General features: G+C 38.2%; 1 protein-coding gene across 8 annotated transcripts in view; it reads left to right on the forward strand.

Annotated features, from left to right (window-relative positions):
• The first annotated feature begins 1,278 nt into the window (after nt 1-1,278).
• evi5b (ecotropic viral integration site 5b) overlaps nt 1,279-24,047 on the forward strand; it is a 43,636-nt gene continuing 20,867 nt past the window's right edge. The window contains exons 1-14 of one of the 8 annotated variants that reach the window (XM_079461235.1): nt 1,279-1,394; nt 10,010-10,236; nt 16,685-16,874; nt 18,106-18,327; nt 18,586-18,660; nt 18,820-18,945; nt 19,353-19,496; nt 19,723-19,812; nt 20,847-20,944; nt 21,030-21,090; nt 21,188-21,241; nt 22,254-22,286; nt 22,650-22,799; nt 23,325-23,456. In XM_079461235.1, coding sequence (XP_079317361.1) covers nt 1,299-1,394; nt 10,010-10,236; nt 16,685-16,874; nt 18,106-18,327; nt 18,586-18,660; nt 18,820-18,945; nt 19,353-19,496; nt 19,723-19,812; nt 20,847-20,944; nt 21,030-21,090; nt 21,188-21,241; nt 22,254-22,286; nt 22,650-22,799; nt 23,325-23,456 — 1,698 coding nt within the window. In that variant the 5' untranslated portion in view covers nt 1,279-1,298. Of the gene's footprint in view, nt 1,395-1,972; nt 2,273-8,260; nt 8,607-10,009; nt 10,237-13,153; nt 13,913-16,684; nt 16,875-18,105; nt 18,328-18,585; nt 18,661-18,819; nt 18,946-19,352; nt 19,497-19,722; nt 19,813-20,846; nt 20,945-21,029; nt 21,091-21,187; nt 21,242-22,253; nt 22,287-22,649; nt 22,800-23,324; nt 23,457-24,047 lie in introns of those variants that run through there. The other 7 variants (XM_079461236.1, XM_079461237.1, XM_079461239.1 and 4 more) reach the window with 7 other exon arrangements.

Here is a 24,047-nt window from a genome sequence, read left to right on the forward strand (position 1 = left end):
AATATCTGTTTTTGGACAATGCTGACAGTTTTTGACAGCTGAGCTAGCTAGACACGCCTTGACAGGAGAGATGATGAACGTGTAAGTGGAGAAAGTCATTATTATGTTGGCTTGAGTGAGCCAACATACTGATATGCTAAATAAACTTATTATTATTCTCCTGACAAAACATTTCTGACTGCTACTCCCCCTAGAGCTTTCTAGCTACAGCCACTAAACTTCCCACACATCTTCAGACTGGTCTCACTTGAGTTGCTTTATCTTTTCTAAGGGATTGGACTTACGGTTTTCCTAAAAAGGCCGATCAAACTCTCCAAAAAGTCCCATTGACTTACATTGATGGAATGTTCAGGGAAGACGTTCAAAATGTTAACTGCCAACTTTGAAACATAAACATACACTCACTCTCCATAAATCTCTGCATTCATCTCTACCTACCTATCTACCAACTCATCTTTTTATCTCTTTATAACTTATTCTTTTTATCTATAACACTAACCTCTTTTTCCTTTCTATCTCTTTTCTTAAAATATTTCTTTCTTTAAAATTATTAACTTTAATTATTACATTTCTTTAAAATTAGACCTACCTATTTACCTACCTATCTACTTATCTTTTTATCTATTTATCTTTTTATCGATAACACTAACCTCTTTTTCTTTTCTATCTCTTTGCTTAAAAAAATAAAATAATAATTTTGTCGCATTGGGATAAATTTTTATAAATGTTGCTTTGGATAAATGTGTCTGCTTAATGACTAAATGCAAATCTGTCTATCTTTCTGTCTGTCTGTCTGTCTGTCTGTCTGTCTGTCTGTCTCTCTGTCTGTCTGTCTGTCTGTCTGTCTGTCTGTCTGTCTGTCTGTCTGTCTGTCTGTCTGTCTGTCTACCTACTTATCTACTTATCTTTTTATCTAATTATTTATTTATCTTTATATCTATAACACTGACCTCTTTTTCCTTTCTATCTCTTTTCTTAAAAAAATATATAATTTTATCGCTTTTTATAAACATGTCTGCTAAATGCACTAATATCATCCATCAATCCATCTTTCTTTCTCTACAATTATTAACTTTTAAACATAAACTATTTATCTACTCATCTGTCTGTCTGTCTCTACACACAACTCTACACAATTCAAACTTTTACACCAAAATTTCTCAAGCCAACATAAAGTTTGTTCACAAACTATAACCTCATCTAGTTTGTATTATAAAATAGGTTCCACGTCTCGTGTGCTGGATTTATGCGTCAATCATGCATTGTTGAGGAGAGAAAGGTGTGTCCTACAGAAAGAAATGAGATTGACGTCAGCCAAACCAGGGAAAACCAGAAAAGTTGGTTGCCTGTGCGACGTCTTCTGCCACCTGTGTATACGAACCGAGCCTAGTCATGTAAGTCTATAAAAGTCTATTTTTTGCTAAAGATCTAGCAATCGGATGGCGAGTTGTTTATTTGATTTGTATATCTCGTTTCTTTTTACAAAGGTAGCATGTTATAACAGAATACAAATAATAAACGGGACAAATGCAGCACGTAAAGGACAATAGTGACACAACATGATTAAAACGATCAAATCCATTTGGGTTTACTTACAAAACATTCACATCGCATTCTCTTTTTGACACACAGCATCGCTTCAATACTAAAACATATGGATGGAATCCGATAGTGTTGTGTCTGCATCACTATTATCCTTTAGTGATATTTCCTGCATATTTAACGTAACGTAAAAATAACACAATAGATGAGGGGCCGTATTATTATTAAACATTATATTAGACATTGTTAGAATATGTCTTGAGGTTATCTTTCATGGTTGTCTACATCGAGAGGTCTACATTTCATAATTGGACATTAAAAGTGAACTTTTATAACAAAGTTGACTAAAATTGTTAAGCGTCGCTTTAAATGGTTGTTGGTCTTCTTAATTTTGGTTGCTAATAAGTTATGTTTATGTTGGACCTTCTATGAACAGCAGAGGGCGATAGAGAATCAGTAATTCACTCAGGTAGTGCATATGTGCGCATGCGCAGTTTTCTTCTGGTGGCATGAGCGACTGCTGGAGGAGCTGCGGTAACTGCACCGCTGTCTGCGCACACACGGGCTTATACGTTGAGTCTATGGAGTGGACTGTTGAAATCCGGCCCCGGTGTAAAAACTGACCGCTGACGTCGGGCTTGAACCCAGTGCGCAAGGTTATGCAAGTTTAGCTCGCTCCATGGAAAGATAATATTTAACTCAGACCCTTGGGATCCAAAAAGGCTTCAAGGTAAACAAATTGACGGTATTTAGTGTGTCTGTGTGTTCCTGTTGCGGTGGGAGTGTGAATACCGACCAGCGTCCGTTGGTTGTTGTGGCTGTTTTAGATACAGTTGTTTTATCCGTCCTGTTTCATCTCATATCCTACCACCTGATAAAGTACAGTCAAAATACTAAAATAAAATTCAATAACTGTCAGTTTGGCTACTCATGAAACGGTCAATACAGGTTGAAGTGTAGACTGTCCGTTAGCCACCACTGCTAACACCTTTAGCCAGAGTCTCAGACATCTGTTAAACAGAACAGTAAACGTCGACATGTATGTATATTATAATATTTTGTTATGCAGGTGTAACCGGCTATATGTTAACAATATTTTATTGTTGTAATACTATTTCAAGTCTTGCATACATAATGGTCAGGGGATCTCATGGGGGACTCTGGGTTGTTTGCCAGAAGATATTGAATAACGGGTATACATGTCCTCATAGCTATTTTAATATTATTTTGCTTCTGACTATTAAATTCACGTGTGTAAGCAGCATACAGTACTATCCCAGGTCACCGGACGTTACCGCACGTGCATGCGATCAAAACATTTCCATGAATCACAGTGCCACGTTTAGATGTCTTGGGTGAGGTGAGAGCCGAGCATCATGTATTGATAAGAGAAAACCGGTCGAGTAAACACACATGATCTATTGTGTTTTGTGGTGTTTAGAGGGGAAGTTCTCACAAATGCCTGAATGTCAAAATACAAACCTATGCAGCATGGGTGCTTTCCACTTTAATATGTTGCTTTACATGCCTTACCTTTACATCATGCAGTGCATCTGGAATGTTTAGGGGATTTTGAGTTGGTTATAGTTGGAAGCATGTGCTTGTAGCTTAACGTTCTTGTACTTTGTGTTGTGACTTCCACATTATGAAAGATATTCAGAAATAACTAGATCGTGCCTCCTGTCTATTTTTTGGATCTTTAAATGGACTCCACAACTGCGTGTTTGAAGATTTTTATTGTGTACATATTTTTAAATGTTTTGATTGGATTATATATTCATGTGTTATAATACTTTAATTGCTGTTGGATTTAAAGGCCATATTGGAAAACAGTCGATGTTCCATATTGTTAACAAAAAGTGCAACATAAGGACTGCATTGTACAATAAATTGTTCAAATGCTAAGAAATACTCTCAGAAACCTTTAGTTTGGCATGTTTAGTTGATATAATAGCATGATATCTCCAGATCTAAGGTCATGTGTTATGTGCTGTTGTGCATTCAGGAAATGGACGGAGTATGACCTGAGAGGCATGAGTTTCATGCCTGATACAATTTTTGTGATTATGTTGACTGTAACAGTAATGTTTGTAGGTCCTTTATGGGTTTTTGTGGGAATCCTAATGCTTGTTGTGTTGCCCAAGTCGTGTTATTCTCTGCAGTGCTTACAATGACTTGCCTGTACTTGTCTTCTAGAAGATGCCTTCTAGACCCTTGCTTTTGAATTGATATTTTCCCAGTAGCCTATAAGGGATTGTTTATTGTACCACTTACATAAACCTTTTGTAGCCTGGATATGTTAGCAAGCTGCTCCAGTTTTTTTCATAATATTTTTCACATTAAATCGCTGATCCGCACAAGAATGTTTAGGTCTGCTTTAAGTGGCCTTCTGCGTGCCTTTCTCATTTTTCCCCATCGACTTTCTTTTCTTTCTCCCTGTCTCACTCTAGCCAAACACTCACTCACAGTCTCACATGCATATTAGCTTACATTTGGCCTAAGCAAATGTAACTTGTGTTAGCTTTGCAGGCAGGCAGGCCTTATTGTAGTTCCCGTTCTTTGAGATTATCTTGTTGTCTCAGACTGCATGACAGAGGGAATTTCTAAGCAGTAGCATATAGTCATGCAGGAGCCCACAGGTTGATAACAAGCCTGGCATATGCAAAACATCAAAAGTCCTGATCACTGAAAGAGAGGGGAAGATATAATGAAACATAATGGTATAACTTGATGAGGTCTGGTTGTGTTCCTGTCTCTCTCTAACTCACACCTTTCATAATCTAATAGGGGGCATGTTTACCTGCCACAAATCATTTGCTATAGATTCAAATCTCATTGATGTACACAAAAAAAGATATCAGAAAAAGCAAAGTACAATTTCTGTTTGATCGGAGCAGGGGAAAAGATTGAAAATGTGTGCTTGTTAACATTATGATTCCGGTGTTGGCGTGTCATGTCTTTCGTTGATAAACGTTTTTTCTTTACTCACTCAATTCAGTATTCAGATGTGTTGCTTCCTCCATCACTGTCGCCTCCTCAGATAAACAAAGACAAGGAAAACTGTGGATTTGATTTATGCGTGTTGTTGCAGGATAAGATGTCTGGATAACACACCACCTGCGAGACAGCCCCTGCTGCAGGCCCGTACAGAGAACATCTTTAAACTTGCTGTGATTTCTGAAGACCTTAAACATTCCATTACAATAAGTCCCTAAAGCGCTGTTCTAAATCAATGGTTTAGTGTTACATAATGTGAGAGCAGACCATCTGTTCTATGTGGGAAGTCTATATACAGTACATGACAAAGTCTGTGGCTGTTATGTCTTAAAAGAGATTTATGGGATAATGCAGTCTGAGCTCTATATTATTACAGAAAGGACATTTTTACACGATGTAAAAGTGAAGTGCGAATTTCTGAGCCACTAGTAATTTCAGCCATCTGTATAATAGTTGGTTGGATGGTCAGATAGTCCTGCCCCAATCTTGCACCTTTGGTTGACCGTATGGATGCTAAAATAAACAGCTTTCTTTTCATCACAGTATTTACATATTTCACAGGTGTAACAGTTTACAGTTTGAATTCGTCCTGTGAATTACATGTCCTTTATCTGCCTCATTCATTTAACATCTTCTCAACAAGTGCTGCAAATGATAAATCCCGGTTTTTCATGAACCGTTTTTTGGTTGTTGTGTTAAAGCTCTTGATGTGTGTTGTCTGGCAGTAGGTTGGCTACCCTGTTGACTATTTGGACAGCTGAAGCTGAATTTATAACAGACAGTGGGGGAGCTGAAGCTGAATTTATAACAGACAGTGGGGGACTCAGCGCTTTGGATAAAGATGTGTCTGACTCCTGCTCTCTTTGCTTAAGGAATAAACCTTGAGTCAGGCCTGTACCTTTCCTTTTGCTGATTCTAAGTTGTTGTAACTGTGAGTTTTCATACTTGTTATCATCCAGTTGTGTTGGTTACATCTTTGCTAGTGTCGGTGCCGTCCACATAAAATCTTGCTAATTTCATTTCACAAAAACATTAGTCAATGTGACATTTACATAAAATGGAAGCGATCTTGCAGGAATAAATGCTGCTGTCATATATTGTGAAACATCAGTCTACACTGTGTCCGCATCTCAAAGTATTTTATTCTTGGATTTGTCAGACAGCTCATTGTTTCCATTACAAGTAAATTATGTAATCGTATGGCTCTCTGCAGAGCTAACGGGAATCACCCTGTACGGGGTCGGCCTAGGGACGTTTCACTAAAAACACTGGTCATTTCTAGCTTGTTTCCTGTTTTTCTATGCAAGACAGGATCTATGCCAGCATGCATGTTTGGCATTGGTTTGTAAGTGGCTTTACAAAATGTCAGATGCTATTATTATTATTGTTTTCAGACTCCGTCTTTAATGAACACGGTCTTAACGGCCTCTCACTCTGTTTCTGATCAGCTGGCCATGGGTTTAATGGGTTGCTGGAAAGCTATGTGTTGACTTCAGCATGTTTGGAGGTCTGTGTATTCTGTTTTTCCTTTTAAACAGCAGTGCAGATAGAAAATGCATGCACATCACTTTCTTGTTCTGCTTCCAGGATGAGCCAAGGACTGGCTGTCAGGGCTGTTATTGACATCAGCCCAGAACGTTAAAGCAACACTTTATAGTTTTTTACCTTAAAATAATGTCTCTTAAATAATTTCAGGGGTAACAACTGGATGAATTTTGCTCACGCCTCTGTCTGAGCAGCATCATTGTGGCTACAACCACACTCTGTAAATTCTGTGTTCGGGTTGGTACACAGAGCCCCGCTCATCTCCTGCCTGTGGAAGCGTGAGAAATGGTTTCCAAACAACGTTTCTGCATTCACCGGTTTAATCAGTTTAGTCAGGAAATTCACGTGTATTCCGCTGCTCTAACAACATTATTTATGACACCGGGAACAGACAACTGCGCTTTTCAACCACATGGGGAAGCAGTGAGCAAAAAGTTAAATTGTGTGGCTTTAATGTTACCTTCCTATACCGGGGTCCTATTGGGGTATTTTTGCAGTGAAAATGTAGCAAGGTACTGAAAAAAATGGACCAAATTGCACTATGACTGACTGATCTGCGATGTGGCTGTGTTGTTTTTTTTTCTCTTTTTAAATTAATAGAAAATTACTCCACTGAATCAAGGTAGGCGCTTTATAACCTCTCATTAAACATAATAAAAATGCTTGAGGTCTAACTTTCCTCTCCTCATTTGTCATGTTCAGCAAACATAGCCCAGCGTCTCTGCATGAATCATTTAGGAGGTCAGGGTAAAGGAAGCGATATTGTTCTGTTTCCTAACAGATGCTCTTCGTCTTCGGAGAAATAAGGCCTTGTACTTTAATACAGTAAGATGCTGAGGCGAGCCTACCTAGATTATCTTGCATCAGCTTAAATATTGACATGATCTACTAGGGAGCATTGCTAAAATTTAGTTCCTCACTTGCTATTTAAATACTAAGCCAATTTGTAGGTTCCTGCATGCAAAAGTATAAAATCTGCTTTTGGTTTTTGAAGCCAGGCAACATCATTTTTGCATGTGTGTGCACTGCAGCTCATCGTGCACAGGAACAGCTGTGTGAATGTGTTACAGCGGTATCCACTATCCAGATACAGAATGCGGGCACAAAGGCCCACGGGGTTGTAAAGAGGAAACAAGCAGACCTGCCTTGCAGCGAAAGAAACCAGCTGAACCGAAAAATCATGCCAGTCCAGATCACAACTCTATATGATAGACCACTGGATATGTGTGAGATCTCACTGAACCACTGCTGTTTAGTTTGTCATGCTCAGCTGGAATGTTATTCTTAAGTTTATTAGGTATGAGAGAATATGCAAAACCTGGATTTGAATTGGCAGAAAATATTTGTATATTTGGTCATGGTCTTTTTTTTATGCATTATTAGTTTGACTTATGTACATTTTGAATTTGGGGGGAAGTCCAACTTCATGCTAATATTCAGTAAAACACAAATAAACCAGTACATTAGCTCTATAAGACATACGATTTTAAAGTGATAGTTCACCCAAAAACGTAAATTGTCATTATTTACCCAACCTCAGGTTGTCCCAAACTTGTATATACGTTTCTTTCTGCTAAACACAAAGAAAGATTTTTGGAAGAATGTTAGTAACCAAACAGATCTCTTCCCACATTTGCTGCCATAGTAGGGAAAATTAAATACTACCGGAGTAAATGGGGGATGAGGTCTGTTTGGTGACTGCTGAAGAAAGAAATGTATACAGGTTTGGAACAATCTGAGAGTGAGTAAATGATGACAGATTTATTTTTGGGTAACCTATTCCTTTAATGCCATGCCACTAACAAAAGCTTTATGAGTATTAACTTATTATATATGTCACCTTATCAAAACATAAAACAAAAGAAATCAGTCAACATTCTTTTTAATCCTTACTCTTTTATTCATGTTTGAACATTCTCCCGTTGTTTCCTTCTGCCTCTTTAAAAAAACGTCATCTAAGAAAACGTTGTCTTAAAGTCATTTCTAGGGAATGTTTTTTTATTCAGTGATTTGGGAGACCACGAAAACCATGCGTGCGACACGTCTTGTCATAATTTGTCAGAAATGGGAGGTCGCAAGAGGAAACGTAAGCTGAATAATAGAGCATTCAGAGAAGTGCTTATGCAAATGAGAAACCTGCTTTGCTGTGCAGATATAGACTTCCCCTGAGTTTATCATTACAGCTCACTTTAGCGAAACTCAGTGCGGTAAGCAGGAAAAGGGCTTTTTTTCTCTGTTGGGTGAATTCCAACTCATGAGTTTGTGATACAGCAGCTGTAAATGACTGTAGTGACTGACACAGCTTCTGTACAGCTGTCTTAATGACTGCTGGAGCACTTTGACCCGTAGTGACAGCGTGACTTTGAAAAACTGTTCAGATGACTTCAGAAATCCTAACTTGTAAAGACAGGAGACTCTCAGTGGATTCAAGATTTAAGGGTTATTTGTTTTTTAATGGTTTCTCTTGTGGCTTGGTTAATGGAATTGGTTTATGAGTGGACTTCAGTGAAATCTTTCTTTAGGTAAGAGCAATGTAAAGTTTCTTCTTTTAATAAAGGAAGGAATCATTATTATTAGAGAAAGTTAAGTACAATAATCTCGTAGAACTAGATTAGGGATTTCAGCCCTTAAGAGTTTGGGCCTTTCTGGAATGGTGTTACAAAATGTCTCTGCTCGGTCTGTTGATACTCTTTGCTAGTGCTCTGCAATCGAAGGTTAATCGTAATCGGCAATTTTAGCCTTCATCAATTACAAAAACAAAATAATCGAGGTAAACGATTATTGTGCTACATTCCTTTTTGCAAGGATCCTCTCTTTTCTTGTAGTATAAATCCACAGCGCACCCTTTTCTTTACAGTGGTTCAGCAGAGCTATTTCTTTACATTTATTGTTCAGTTAAATTCAGATTTTAAAAGCCAAGTTTTTTATTTTCTATGTTGTTTTATTGGTTAATGAGTAATCGTGTTAAATAATCGGGATCTCAACATTGGCCAAAATAATCGTGATTATAATTTTTGTTATAATTGAGCAGTCCTACTATTTGCTTTGTGCTTTTAATAATTGTATTTGTTTAGATATCATCTCTGTGATTCGGAGCGAGTCATTTTATACACTCCGCTCTTATCTTTTAGTTGGAAAGTACACAACTACCTCAAACATTTTCTTAGTCTAACCTTTGTAGCAGTTGTCTTTGAAAATATCAAGTGACACATGTCATCCAATTCACATGCGTGCACACCTAAATAATGACCTAGTAAACCATTCTGTGCTTGTGGCTGTAAATAATTTTTACATCAAACCCTTACACAGCAGTTTAGAGACTCTGTTCCAAAGACGAAGCCAAAGAAAAGTGACGTTCTTGGTCAGATTTTTCACCAGAAGGGATAGTTCACCCCAAAATGTAAATTCTGTCATCATTTACTCACCCTCAACCTGTGTAAATTTCTTTGGTTCTGTTGAACACAAAGATATTTGGAAGAATGTTTGCAATTTTCAGTTCTGGGACATGACTCACACCAAAGTAGAAAAAAAAAGTTTTCTTGCCAAAAGCCTGTTTAGAAGTAATATGCTGTACCATTCAAACCAAGTACGAAAATCGTTGAATATGTTTGCGGTAATATACAGTTCCAGGAGTTTGTTTCCTACTTTCAAATCTTTTTGCATGCTAGAAATGTAATGCATGTGTATCATGTTGAAGCACCCTTGAATTCGTTGCAAATGTTGTTGCAAAATGAAAACTTTGAAACAGATGTGTGACGCAGAGTGTAAACTAAAATCTCCATTGTTCACCTAATCTCTTGAAATGTAAAAGTAACCTATTACTAAGGCCACCTTTTTGCGTTTGCAAAACAATGCCTATGATTTTTGTTATGCTTTCTGGATTCACTTTACCATTTTAATAAATTTGATTGTTGTTGTACCGTAGGTGGCGACAGACAAGGTAACGGGCAAGCTGAGTTCAACTCTTTCATGGGTGAAGAACTCAGTGTCGCATACGGTGAGTCAGATGGCTAGTCAGGTGGCCACACCCTCTTCGCTGCACACCGCTGTGGCATCGTCAACTGCCTCCCTGTCGTCGCCCTCCTCGGTCTCCCCGACCCTGCTCAGCCCGGATGATGTGGAGCTTTTGGCCAAACTAGAGGAGCAAAACAGGTAAAGGCTGGACGATTTGTTTCCAATCTTCATCATATTTGTCTAAAAACTAGGGATGTAACGATATGAAAATCTCACTGTATGATAATACATTGATATAAAGTATGAAATTTATTGCAATATTTTTAATGGCAAATGATGACTTTGAAACGTGCCATAAGCATCCTCTTTTCTTTATCCTCTAATCTTAACTGTTGCTTAGAGGTATGAGTTATATTGTGAGATGGGTCAAATGATCTAAAAATCCCTTTTATAAAATAAAATAATTGCCAGATGGACCTTGCCAAAGGCAACATCTATTATTTTGGTAACACTTTAGTATAGGGATTAGTGACCAATTCTCACTATTAACTAGTTGCTTATAATTTTTTGTACTTACAGAATAAAGCACATATTCTGCATGATCACATTCTACATCCCTACTCCTACCCAATGCCTAAACCTATGAACTACCTTATAAACTATAAATAAGCACCAGATTAGGAGTTTATTGAGGCAACATTTTGTAGTTAATGGTTTGTTAATAGCAATAATTGAACCTTAAATTAAAGTGTGACAATTATTTTTTGAACATTCTCTATGTTAGGCCAAGAAAGGCCTATCGTTTCATACAGTCATGTGAGCGCGATTATATTGAGACAATTTTGCTTTTGCGATAGCACGATATCAATAATATCGTTACATCCCTACTAAAAACCATAGCAGTGTAAAACATTACTGATTCAATGTTGTGCCCAAAGCATTTGAGAAAAGCCTAGATTGTCATTTTAGATGCATTGCTGTTGCATACATAAAATAAGCTGAAAGCATGGGAAGGAATCACATATGTAGTGATGTCTGAATGTCTCCTTTGAATATTACACATACCTTAAATCTCTTATTTTAGGTCATTAATAGTTGAAAGCATTTTATTGTGTTTATAGCATTCTTTCATGCTTAACAGCAGGAAGTTGTAAAGGTCCTCTTGCTCTTTCTTAACAAAGCACTTTTTCACATTTTTATTGGGCTTTAGTCTTGGAGGCTGTTTCCTTTTAAAGTATGTTCACCCTTGAATTGATGAGCTCTAGTCCAGTATCTAGATTCTCTGATAGTGTGGTCCGAACTTAGACAGCACTTAAGTACATTGTTTTGTCAAGAGTGTTGACATGTTGTTAACACAGTGAAGTCTTCGCCGGGTTGGCTGTTTTGTGTTTTTAGACAAGTGATGGCACAATGCTCGTCCAAATAAATATAGATTCTGTGAGCGATGCATATCAGATGAAACAAACATGGATATGACTGCAGATGACCACAGGCCTCTCACAGATACCCTCCGACTGGATGGAGCTAAAAATAAGCAATCCCGCCCATTATGCACTGTAATTTCCATTCCAACACTCCATATGCCAGTAATCTGCAGATTTGCACACATTGACTAGCAATTATTGTTGACTGCAGATCAGGGATGACATCTGACGATATTGAGAAGTGTCTGTTAAATAAAGCAGGATTACAGTGGAAATCTATATCTTATAATTCACATAATATTTAGGCCTAGTCCACACGTACACTGGTATTTTTATAAACTGAGTTTTTCATTCTACATAAAAAAAACATGTGTCCATACGAAGTGGAAAAAAACGCTATAAAGCGCTATCAAAAGCATGCCATAATCCTAACCATAAAGCTGTGTTGGCCAATCAGAACCCTGTAATCTGACAATGGAGATTCCGATGACATATGCCAAATCTCCAATTTCACCGTCTACACGACAACACTGAAACCGGAGTTTCTGAAAATGTTCACACTGGCAGAATTTTTAAAAAAGTTTGGTTTCAGTGACCGAGTTTTCTGCGTTTGGGTATGGACATATGGGCAAACCGCATTGAAAAAAACGATGATTTTGACAATACACGTGTTCGTGTGGACAGTGCCTTAATCAGTATGTACTGTAGACTCAGTTTGACCTGTGACCTTTATTAAATGGCAGCATGGGTACGGTGCACGAACAGCTGACCACTGACATCAGAACTCATCAGGACAGCTGGAGGCCACAGCTGGTCCCAAAGCAGACTAACAATGCCCATTCACCTGCTGTCTGCCACAATACTCATTCCATTAGGGTAATGCTGTCTGGAGTGTGTTTAACAAAGCAGTGTTTAAAAAAAGAAGCAGTGGTTAAAAGCTTATTTTACACATGAACAACTGACCATCACATTTCAGTAGTTCAGGTCAGTATTTTGGTGTTGTTTACCAGTAATTGTGTTACATTGTGTCAGAAGACTTATTCTTGTTTTTGAAGGGATAGTCCACCCAAATATTCTGTGATGAATTACTCATCCTCATGTTGTTCCAAACCTTTATACAATATTTTTTCTAAGAAAGATTTTTGGACGAATGTTAGCAACTGAGATTTAAGGGCACAATGGACTGCCGAAGGAAATTACTACACAAAGTAGTGTATTTTATTTTGTTCTGTTGAACACAAAATAATATATTTTGAAGAATTTATGAAACAAAAGGTTTTGGGGTACCTCTCACTATAATTTTTGTATTACCCCAGAAAGGGTCATTTCTGTTGCTAAAATTCTTCTCAGTATATTTTTTGTGTGTGTGTTCAACAGTACAAAGAAATAAAGGTCTACAGGTTTGGAACTACTTAATTTTTGGGTGGACTATCCCTTTAAGCTTGAATCTTAAACAATTGCAAGGTTAAGAAAATCAATTTTTGCAATGTATACATCAATCAGAAGATACACATTTCAAAAAACCTTTTTTCAGTGACCGGAATCGCATTTGACCTTGGCTGTTTCCAAATGTAAATGGTAAGGCTGACCTTTTTGTGAGATTTTGCGTTTGTGGATCATAGCCCCTCCTATTTCCTCATGAATTATTAATAAGGTATGGAGTGAAGAACCATTTAGGGATGGCTACTCTCAGTCCACGCGTGCTTTGAGCTCAGTGTTTTTGCTATCACAGACTGGTTTCAGTGTTAGAACAGAATCGGAATGAATTGGCTCGAGTGCAACACCCACACAGTTTTGCTGCAGCATAGAAAGTAGGGCAGCCGCTCAGAGGATCTGTGGAGCGTTTTGAGCTCTGATTTTTCACATGTGGGCATACGAGCTAGTACAACCACAGGTTGAAACAGGGCGTAGAGTGACGCTTCCAGCATTACCAAAGAGTACCAATGTGTTCCGAATCGAACCCATATTTTTGCTTAGGAAAGTGAGTCTGTTTATTTCAGAGTCATTTCTTGGTCTTCATATATAGTATTTATAGTGACAATATACAGTCTTTTTTTGTGAAAACATAAAGCTAAAAAACAAACTTTTATAAAAATATGTATTAAACTGTAAAATATCGACCTAAATAAACAATTTGTTGTTTGCTGGAAACCTGTTTTTGTCATGTATGCTTGGCATTTCCATAGAGTTGCCCTAATACATTTAGAGCAGTTGACACTGTGGAGACACAGATTTGAACTCCACTGACAGAACTCGAGGTCGAGGGCCTTTGTACTTTAAAGATAAGCTTTGTGTGTGTGTATGCGAGTTCGACGGAGAGAGTGGGGTGATACGGAGACCGTAAGAGAGGCTGGGAAAGAACGATCTTGACTCGCAGATACACACATTGCCAATTAGGATTTCTTGGAGGACTAGGAAAGACATGCGGATTGCAGAATGAGCTTCCCATGGTGAGCAGCTTTACAGTAATACCTTTGATCAATTCTCTATCACACAACACCGCAGATGTAACCGAGCCGAGCGGAGATCTGCAGGCTGCCACAGATTTTATTAAGTCTTTTTCTCACGCAGTGTCTTGTTTACTGTTTGTCTGAGCGTTTCATTCATCCGTGGAACAGGTACTTTGCATTCTGATTTCTTGCGGCTGCTTTTACTCTGTGAAATTATTTAAAGAGTGGACTATGCAGTGTTTGTGTCCTGTACAAACATCTATGTTGCAGTTTAACCAGCAGTGAATCATTGACAGAGGCAACAACTGCAATGCAAATGCATTTTGTCTTGAATGTTTATTGAATCAGGTAGGACAAGACATTTTGAAATTTTTAACTGTAATTGTGGTTTCTCTGGGGTTTCCCTGGAAACTTCTGACCTGAGTAAATAACATATTCCTACACATTGGAGCTTTGGTGCTCACATGGAGATTCAGGTTTGTGCCAAGCTACCAACCAGTCTTGATCCCCATAAATATTGAGGTTTGTTTGGGATGGCTTTGGGTTTTTAAGAGTTCAGAAGTAAGAAATATTGTCACTTAATACAGGCTGGATTCATGGTACAAAACAGTAACTTTTTGACAAGTAGAAAAGTTTGATATTTTATCTAAATGTTTCGGTAGCTTGGTGAGGCTGATGTGACTCAAGAGTTAAGCAGTGACTTAGGCAACCACAACCAATTGGATAACATTCCCTTTTATCCCTGTGCAACTCATGACGGGAATATTAAGTAACCTTTACCTTTTTTATAGATCGTGTAGTGGCATGCGGCTTGGGTTAAAAAATATAGAGGAATTTGACTGGAAATGTCATGTTCTGAATGAGTTCGATTGAGACCGATAGTGTCTCCATCTCACTGCCCACCTACCATCAGTAACACATTCAATTTCACACCTTGATAACCGCCCCTCAGCTGTGAACCCTTCGACTTCTCGCCGCCTTTCACCCCTAACAACCGTGGCCCCCCTCGTGTGACCCAAATGCGGCTGTAACTGGATCTGGTCTCTGTGCCCTGGTGATGACGTCACCTAGTGCTGCCTTTAGAGGCCACAGCCCCTCTCTTTTTCCGAGATCAGGTTTCCATGGCTTTGTGTCTTTGCTGTCAGCTCTTAAATGTTAAAGGTTATTCTAGAACATTGCATGCCTTTCTTTCAGCTGATCCAGGGCCAGTTATGACAATAAGAGCAACTCCCAATTGCTTACAACCATAGAGGAATGGTTTCTTCATTTAACTTTAAATATGAGTTTTATAACTTTGTTTTGGAGGGTTTTACAGCTTGCTAGTAGTGGGGAAAGTATTTTTATTATGGGCAGATGCTTATGTGACTCGCCTTTAGGAATGTAATGATACAGCTCACGATTTACAATGTACAATACAAAACACAATACTGGGATTAGAATTACAATAGTATCACAATATTAAAACAGAATTTAAAAAATGAAACTTAAATAAACTTGTAACAATAGAACTTTTTATTGAACTTCTGTATGAAAAACAATAGTCATTTAATGAATTTTAAGATAAAATGAATATAAGGAAAGTAATTAGAGATCGACCGATGTGAGTTTTTCTATACAGATGCACATATTCTTGAGCTGAATTTTCATTTACGCAAATAAGTTTGATGGAAACCCGGCTATTGTCTGCATTAAACCATGCTTCCGAACAAATGTCATACACCGTTCTGGGCTGCTCCAGGTCAGGACATCTCTGTGTCTCAGAGCACTGTGCTGTCTGTTAGCAGGGTGGAGTAACGTAGCCCTCAATCAAGCTTCAGTGTTTGTGACAGCTGGCTCCTTCTCCATCCCGAAAATAAAACAAAACTTAGAACATTGGTTCTGATATGTTAGCAAGCAAGCTGCTGATAGTTTTCGACTACAGTCCTTAAAGTTAACTGCAAGTAACCGAACCTTCAACCAGCTGTACCATTGTGTCAGTGTCCGACGGTTCTATGCTATTTGTTTTTTCTTTCACCAAGTGAAGCAACATTTCATAGTTTACTAGTAATATATAGTAAATATATGGGCATAGGACTTTGAAATATCATAATTTAAGCATTGCCTTTATCTCCCAGGACTGTTGTTGAATCTTCCCTTCACATGCAGCAGCAGCACGTTCCACGGCAACAATAACACGGGGCTGCCCGCGGATGTGCCAGACTTTAAATCGGCGCTACTAAACAGGGATATCGGCCGATATATTTTTAAAAAGACAAATATGGACAGATATATCTGCCGTCCTCTAAAAGTTAATAAGAGAGTTAATCTGTCATCACCTACTATTGTACACCATATACAGTTTGTTCTATTTAATCTCAGTCTGTCGTAAATTTGTAAACAAAGTCTGATGGTAACTTTTGTGTTAAGTCAGTGCCCTAAGTTTGTGGACATTCACCAATGTTGGTTCATAGAATGGGCGGAAGTCTCTTTTTATCCTCTGCCCAAAACCCTGTTTGTCATTCAGTTTGCTGACAATGAACTTGGACGGCTTCCCTAAAACTGGTCTTTTTTATTGAAGCTCACATTTTGATTAAGCTTTTACTCAAGTGTGACTATTACCACTTCATTTGATGTGATGGATTGTCTTATTGTACATCTGTACATCAAGCCTTGCATTCATATGACATCCTTAAAGTTTTTCCTTGATTTTGATGTAGTGTAGGTCATAAACCAAAAAGTACACACACAATTGTTTATTTACCCTTTAATGACTTTGAATGGTTTTCTTTCCAGGTTGTTGGAGACAGACAGTAAGTCTTTACGCTCTGTAAATGGCTCTCGGAGGAACAGTGGCTCCTCATTGGTGTCCAGTTCATCAGCCTCCTCCAATTTATCACACCTAGAGGAGGATTCTTGGATTATGTGGGGACGAATTGTCAACGAGTGGGAAGACGTGCGGAAGAAGAAGGAAAAGCATCTGAAGGTGAGTAGATATATTTGTACGTTAAAAATGTATGCCAGTAACATAGAACTACATCATGCAGATATTCAATCAAAATAATACACAATGTTTTATCGATCCTTATGCCAACATTTAGAGATGTACATAAAGCGCAGATGTAGTGCAGTTTTACGTTAATACAAAACACTGAGAAAAAAACTAATTTTGTTAAATATAATAATCTTTATGTTTTGGGAGAGACAAGCTTTATGTAATGTAAAACAAAGTCATTCATAAAAAAACAAAAAAAACAAATTTCAAGTCCAATAATAGCATACATTGACATTTGTGTTCTAATGTTCTCTTTAAAATATTCAAATTGTTGTATTTGCACTTTGAATCCCACTTTCATCCTTTATCCTTTTACTCATTTTTAGTTCATTCCCCTGCTCAAATAGTAGCTTAGCTTTTTGAATATTCTCCTAGCACCTCTAAATTCATGTATTCTGCAGCAAATCTTGCTCCCATTAAACAGAAAAAAAGATTTCAAGCTCTGTTAGATCATCATATTACCAGCACACACTTATGCAGATTTCACAGAGCCGTGAACAACATCAGTGAGTCAAAACATATTGAGTTCAGGAGGACAAAATATATGCCACTTGTGTTACTGTGAACGGCCCCTTCCATGGGCTATAGAGGTGGGTGTCTTCTAGCCAAGCAGTAACAGAAGTCTTTTGTAAGGACTTGTGTTTTAACAAAGGCAGTCTTTAGCATGCACCAGAATGCTTTTGAAGAATCGTGCTAAAACAGTGTGTAGGGCGACTCTTGTCCGCTGGAAAGACCAGCTTTGTTCTGAGTCTGTGTTCTACTCAGCAGATGAGCACTGGACGCAGCTTTATCATGTCAAACGTAATTCTCACACAAAAACACAGAGCTGTGCTGTAGAAATCCCGGACAAGGTTATATTTAGTTAGCGGCATAACATTTTTATACTGTACGTTTGGGAGAACTGGCAAATAGTTTTAGGGGAAGCTTTTTTTTTTAAACCGTCCTAGGCCACGCAGAATTTTTTTATACGTTTTCATGTGAAAGGGTCTCGTGTAAATGGCTTATTAATAGTTTAGTTTTTATTTATCAATATGTTTTGTTACACACACCAAATTCATAAATGTAAATTTTAATTTTAATGGCAAGCGATCAGGTTGTGTCAGGGGGTTGTGTTTTCATCTGTAGTGATCAACTGGAATCATTGGTGCCTGTGTGTTTTTAGGATTTGGTTAGGAAAGGTATCCCCCATCACTTCAGAGCAATAGTATGGCAGCTGTTGTGCAACGCCCAGAATCTGCCCATAAAGGAACAGTACTCGGAGTTGCTGAAGATGACCTCGCCATGTGAAAAACTCATCCGAAGGGACATTGCCCGAACCTACCCTGAGCATGAGTTCTTTAAGGAGGACCAGCTGGGACAAGAGGTGCTTTTTAATGTCATGAAGGTAGGTCTTCTTGCTGGCCATCTGGAGTAACGATGAGGAACGAGTTGTCCTAAAACACTGCATACATCCTAGCAGTACATATCTCTCTCATTTATTGCTCTGTTTGTGTGTATATGTAGTTTATATTATTGCAGCATTTGAACCTACAACCTACTGACATAACATTTTCAAAATCAGCTCACTATAGGAAATGGAGCTTGTTTTACATTGGATAACTGATCAGAGCTCAGCATTTACCAGATCTGTCTCGGTTTGCAGGCTTATTCTCTGGTTGATCGAGAAGTGGGCTACTGTCAAGGAAGTGCTTTCATTGTTGGCCTTCTTCTAATGCAGGTAACAGAAGAAAAAATTACTTAAAACAACCGAATGATTTTTAACAAGTAGTATTATCGCCCATCGATTTAATTTTTTTTCTCATTAAAAGTTTGTGAGATATTTATGTATCTTGGCATTGTTTTTAAAACGTGATGTTTAAATGTTGTTTTTTCACAGATGCCAGAGGAGGAGGCTTTCTGCGTATTTGTGAAACTGATGCAGGACTATAGGCTCAGAGAGCTCTTTAAACCCAGTATGGCTGAACTGGGTCTTTGCATGTACCAATTTGAATATATGATTCAGGTCTGTGACTATCCAGCTTTTCAACTTAATTGGTCCTCCAATAAAAAAAATTGTAAGAATAAACTGCTTGTAGTAACCGTAATCTAATAGTCATCAACATTGTTATCATGTATGCCCCCTAATGTCATTCAAAGCACGTATATGACTCTTAGCTTAAGTGGAACACAAAAAATATATATTTTGAGAAATGTCGCTGGGGTTTTGTGTCCATATAATGGATGTCAATGAGGTCCAGTGTTGTTTGGTTACCAACATTCTTAAAAATATATTTTTGTGTTCTGTTGGAGAAAGTAAGTCATAAATGTTTGAAATGACATTTGGGTGTTCAAGTAATTTTTTTGGGGGGGTGAACTGTCACTTTGAGAGGATCTAGAGTTCTCACAGTCTGCTTTGATATCTTCTTTCAGGAGCAGCTCCCAGAGCTCCATGTGCACTTCCAGGCACAAAGTTTCCACACCTCCATGTATGCTTCATCCTGGTTCCTCACCATCTTTCTTACCTCATTTCCTCTTCCTGTCGCCACTAGGATCTTTGACATATTCATGTGTGAGGTAAGAAGACTTATTCTCTTTTTTCTTTTCTTTTTTTCCTCTTGCTCTTGCGCTCCCACTTCATATCATCAATACATTTAGCCACGTGTTTTGCATGGAGGCCTAAGCTAGTTGACTAAAGCGTGAATGTTTATTTCAACGGTGCGTGACTGCACCCTGCTGGAGCCATAATGTTACTGCAGATACATACTGAAACTTGAGTTTTCACAAGTCGGTGTCTTTATAGGGTTTAGAAATAGTGTTTCGTGTGGGGATGGCCATCCTGCAGATGAATCAGCCAGAACTCATGCAGTTGGACATGGAGGGGATGTTGCAGGTGTAGTATTTATAAAATGTTTTCTAAATACTCACACTTGGTAAAAGATTTTAATGCAAACGTGTAATGATCTATATAGAACCTTACATACCATTTGTCTAGGCTTTTGTCAGGAGTATACAAATGTATAAGATGTAAAGATTTGCAGTTAAGGTGTTTGACACTCAAAGTACAAGTATGCAGTATACAGTATGCTAAAAAATTCTCATGTAAAATAATAAACGGAAAGATTTACAAACTGTAGTGTTGTAGCATATTGCCGTGTATTATCATTTTATATTATAATATAGTATTCTGTAGTATTACCTGTAGTAAATACTGCATTTTATTTTAAAAGATCAAGAATTTATACTAAAGCATCTAACAGTATGGAGAGGAGCAGAGATGACGTATTTTTGTAGGCTTACCCGGAAGCCGCGCTGGTTCCCTCAACCGACAGCCTATGCATTTTTCCCAGAGACTTTTGGGAGATCGCAAAAATAAGCTCTGTGATTAACAAAGGTTTATGATGTTTACACTTTTGACTATCAAGATAACCTTTACAAATTAAGACAACATTTGTTACTTTTGAAGCCAAAATAAAATCAGCAGAAGTAAAAAGCTAGCAAGATGCTATAAACAGACTACACCACCACCAAGCCTCCGACATCTCTTTCAAACTTTATAAAAAATGTGTTCCCTGGTAAGTAATTACTCCGTGAATGAATCCGCATCTACGTTTTAAGAGATTTGTGCCCATGTTGCATTATTTGTGAGCTTTATAAGCGCGGTTACATCTAAAGTCCCCGCCAAAGGAAGTAGTCTCTTTTAGCAGCTTGTCAGCAACCGCAGAACACAAAAGATATTTTGAAGAATGTTGGTAACCTAACAGCACCAGTGTCTATTCACTTCTATTCTATGAATAAAAAACCAAGGCATGTGAATGGGTGCAGGTTAACAACATTGACAGAATTTTCTTTTTTGGGTGAACTATCACTTTAAAGCATGTCTAACAGACTAGTTTTCTAGTTGTAATATTTTTACATCTCTTGCAGCACTTTCAGAAGGTCATCCCTCACCAGCTGGATAGTGGACCGGACAAAGTCATCCAGGCTGCTTATCAAGTCAAATACAATGCCAAGAAAATGAAAAAGTAAGTTTTCATTTGTCTACATGTCTTTTTTTTTGTGTGTCTGTTTTTGTACCTCTGTTATTGATTAACTGTCTTTATGCTTTAGATTAGAGAAGGAATACACTACAATCAAAACCAAGGAAATGGAAGAACAGGTGGAGATCAAGGTGTGACAAGTCCCACAAGATACAAGCTACGTGTTGTAACAAAAAAATCTGAGTTTTACAGTTGTCTGACAGTGTTTATGTCGACCTTCTATTACAGAGACTACGAACAGAGAACAGACTTCTGAAGCAGCGAATAGACACTTTGGAAAAAGTAAGTCATCACCGAATGGTACTTTAGGAGAGGGGCAATGTAAACTGCGTATAAAATCATTCACTAAACAAACACATACATTCACCGCCATGTCTTCCCATATTTGCATATCTTAATTTGGTTCATTGCTCATCTCTTCGCATCCTCCGTCAGCCGTCATCTTTGCATCCTCTGTCAGCCATCGCAACGCTCATGTGTTTTGTCACCAATAACAAAAGCATGCACTCCCGACAAGGTGTATCATAACTGGCTGTCTGGCATGAATGTCATTAAAAACACGTAGAACGTTTATTTTTTGTTTATCATTATCTATGAAGTTGGTAAGTAAACAGAGGTCGTACCAAGAAGAAAATCGTGCAGGTGCTTTGGGTGAGCACATGGCTATGAAATAATACTCCAGTACCATGTAGGCCTAAGCGGTTGACTGACAGGTTGTTTCTTGAGCCTGAACATGCAGTGCTTGTTGGAATACTCTCTGCTTGTTTGTGTCATGCATGAAAAGAAAATAAGCCGAAGGTCAGAAGATCCCAAAACAGCTCATTGCTTGTAAACCACCTCCACCTCCGTCACCTCCCAGCATGGATTGTTTTTAGTTCAACTGAAGCACTAACTCAAACATCTAAAATAGTTGCCTGAACATTTTACACAAACACATCAGAAGGTTTTTCCACACCCTTGGTTTATTCTTACTCTATTCACGCTCAAACTGTCTTCTGCTTGGCCTTTTTTCACCCTGTTACGGTGCCACAATCTTTCTTAGTTACCTCTGACATTGTTTTATAGTGACACGTAGTGACCACCATGCTCAAACCATGTTCATTTTCTACCCCACACCACCATGTTTTAAAGCTGCTTCTGTAATTCCACAGATTTGTCTATTAAATGTGCCTTTATAACAGCTTCCAGTAGGGGTATGAAAAAGAACACTGTTTTCTGTCAAATCAATCTTATTGTTTTGTTCTGTGTCTTATTTCTCTTTGCTTTTTCCATTGTGGATTTTCTTTGTTTTTAGGAAAGTGCTTCTTTGGCAGATAGATTGATTCAGGTACAATTTTCACTCTCTCCTCCACCTTTTCAAGCTGTCCTTTCCTTACAAAATCTCACTGGTTCTATCTTTAGCTTTGCTTCATTTCCTTAAAACAAAATAAAGGACTCACAATCTAGGATAAAATAAGGCAAATTCTGACTTATGGGAAGAAGGCATCACTGTGCTTATTATCTTTGGGCTGCAGTCCTGATCATTGGTGAAAAACAGGAATAATCCTCATTCATAGTTCAAAAATGCTAAATCGAAGGCTAAAACTGCTAACAGCATGTTGCCACAACAGAGCTTGAGATCTAGCATTTATTTTCTCCATCCATGAGTCCGTTTCCGCCTTGTGCTCACCACTCATCCGTAATTGGTCAGGGTCAGGTGACACGAGCCCAAGAGGCTGAAGAGAACTATCTGGTCAAGCGGGAACTGGCCACGGTTAAGCAACACAACGAAGACACCAGCGCCCAGCTGGAGCAGGCGCACAACACCATCCGACAGCTCCAGCAGCAGCAGCCCTATGTGGTAAGGACCGTTTGTAGACATCACTACTTTTGGATGAGAGGCCTGTGATCTTCAAAACGCGAAAAGAGTCTGGGTTGACTAGCAACAAAATCTCTGCGACTGCAGAGCTTGCAGCTCTTGTGCTGAAGCTGTTTACATGCATGACTGCAGAGCAGAACAGCAGGGGTCATTTGCATGCACAACGATGCCAAGTGGGCTCATGGAAGTGTTTGGTCGACCTATAAATCTACACTGTCAACAGAATGACAAAATATGCCTTATCAATTTTTAACACGTGCATGTTCAACACAGAGACGGGCGGATAATGTATCATGTGCAGCAAGAAAAGTGCTCTTTTACATAATACTGTGTCGGGGTCTCATTATGATTTAATGGGGCTAGTGCGGTTAAAGAGAGATAACACTCCTGTCCGCTGCCGTTTTTGTTAATGCACGTCTGTAATACCAGCTGTAACGTGACAAGTCAGTTATATTGAATCGAGTCGAGTTGAGTTTGTACTGAGTTTGGATTCTTTTGATTGTTTAGAAGATGAACCCGCGGTACTCTGAGGAGTTTATTCTGCAGCTGGAGAGAGAGCTGGTGCAAGCAAGACTTATGGAAGCTGAGTCTCAGTGTGCACTGAAAGAGATGCAAGACAAGATCCTCCACATGGAGAAGGTTGTAAAACTTCACTAACATTTCTAACCCACATACTGTACACACCCATAGACAAAGAGAGGACGTTTTGAAATGATTTTAGTTCTTATTGCCACATGATACAAATTTCTCACCCCTTTTCCATATTGATTCCTTTTGTATGAATGAGCAATCTGTTTACCAAAAGCCTAACAAACACATCATCTTTATCTGTCTTTGTGAAGTTTTGAGACGTTCTTACATCTAAATTCATTTTCATCATTACTATATAACAAATAGAGCCACACAATTGTATCTAGATTAGACATTAATATAATTAATTGATGCTGTCAGTCAAAGTTTTACATTTCTTTTTTTTGACCTGTGAATTGCACCCAAAGTATAAATGAAGGGAGCTGGTGAAATATATTTTAGCCGTTCTGGCACTTACAGCTAGATTATTTGGAGCAAGCGAGGCAAAACTATTTTGATATGTTTAAAATAAACATGATATCTATAATCATAGTTCTCAATCTGACACCATTAATATTGTAACACCTTTAATAACAAATGGCCATCAGAGGTGTTTTATATATATATTTTAAATTAGAGTCAATAAATAAAACGTCAGGC

This window comes from Barbatula barbatula, assembly GCF_947034865.1.
Source record: "Barbatula barbatula genome assembly, chromosome: 7".
NCBI lineage: Eukaryota > Metazoa > Chordata > Actinopteri > Cypriniformes > Nemacheilidae > Barbatula > Barbatula barbatula.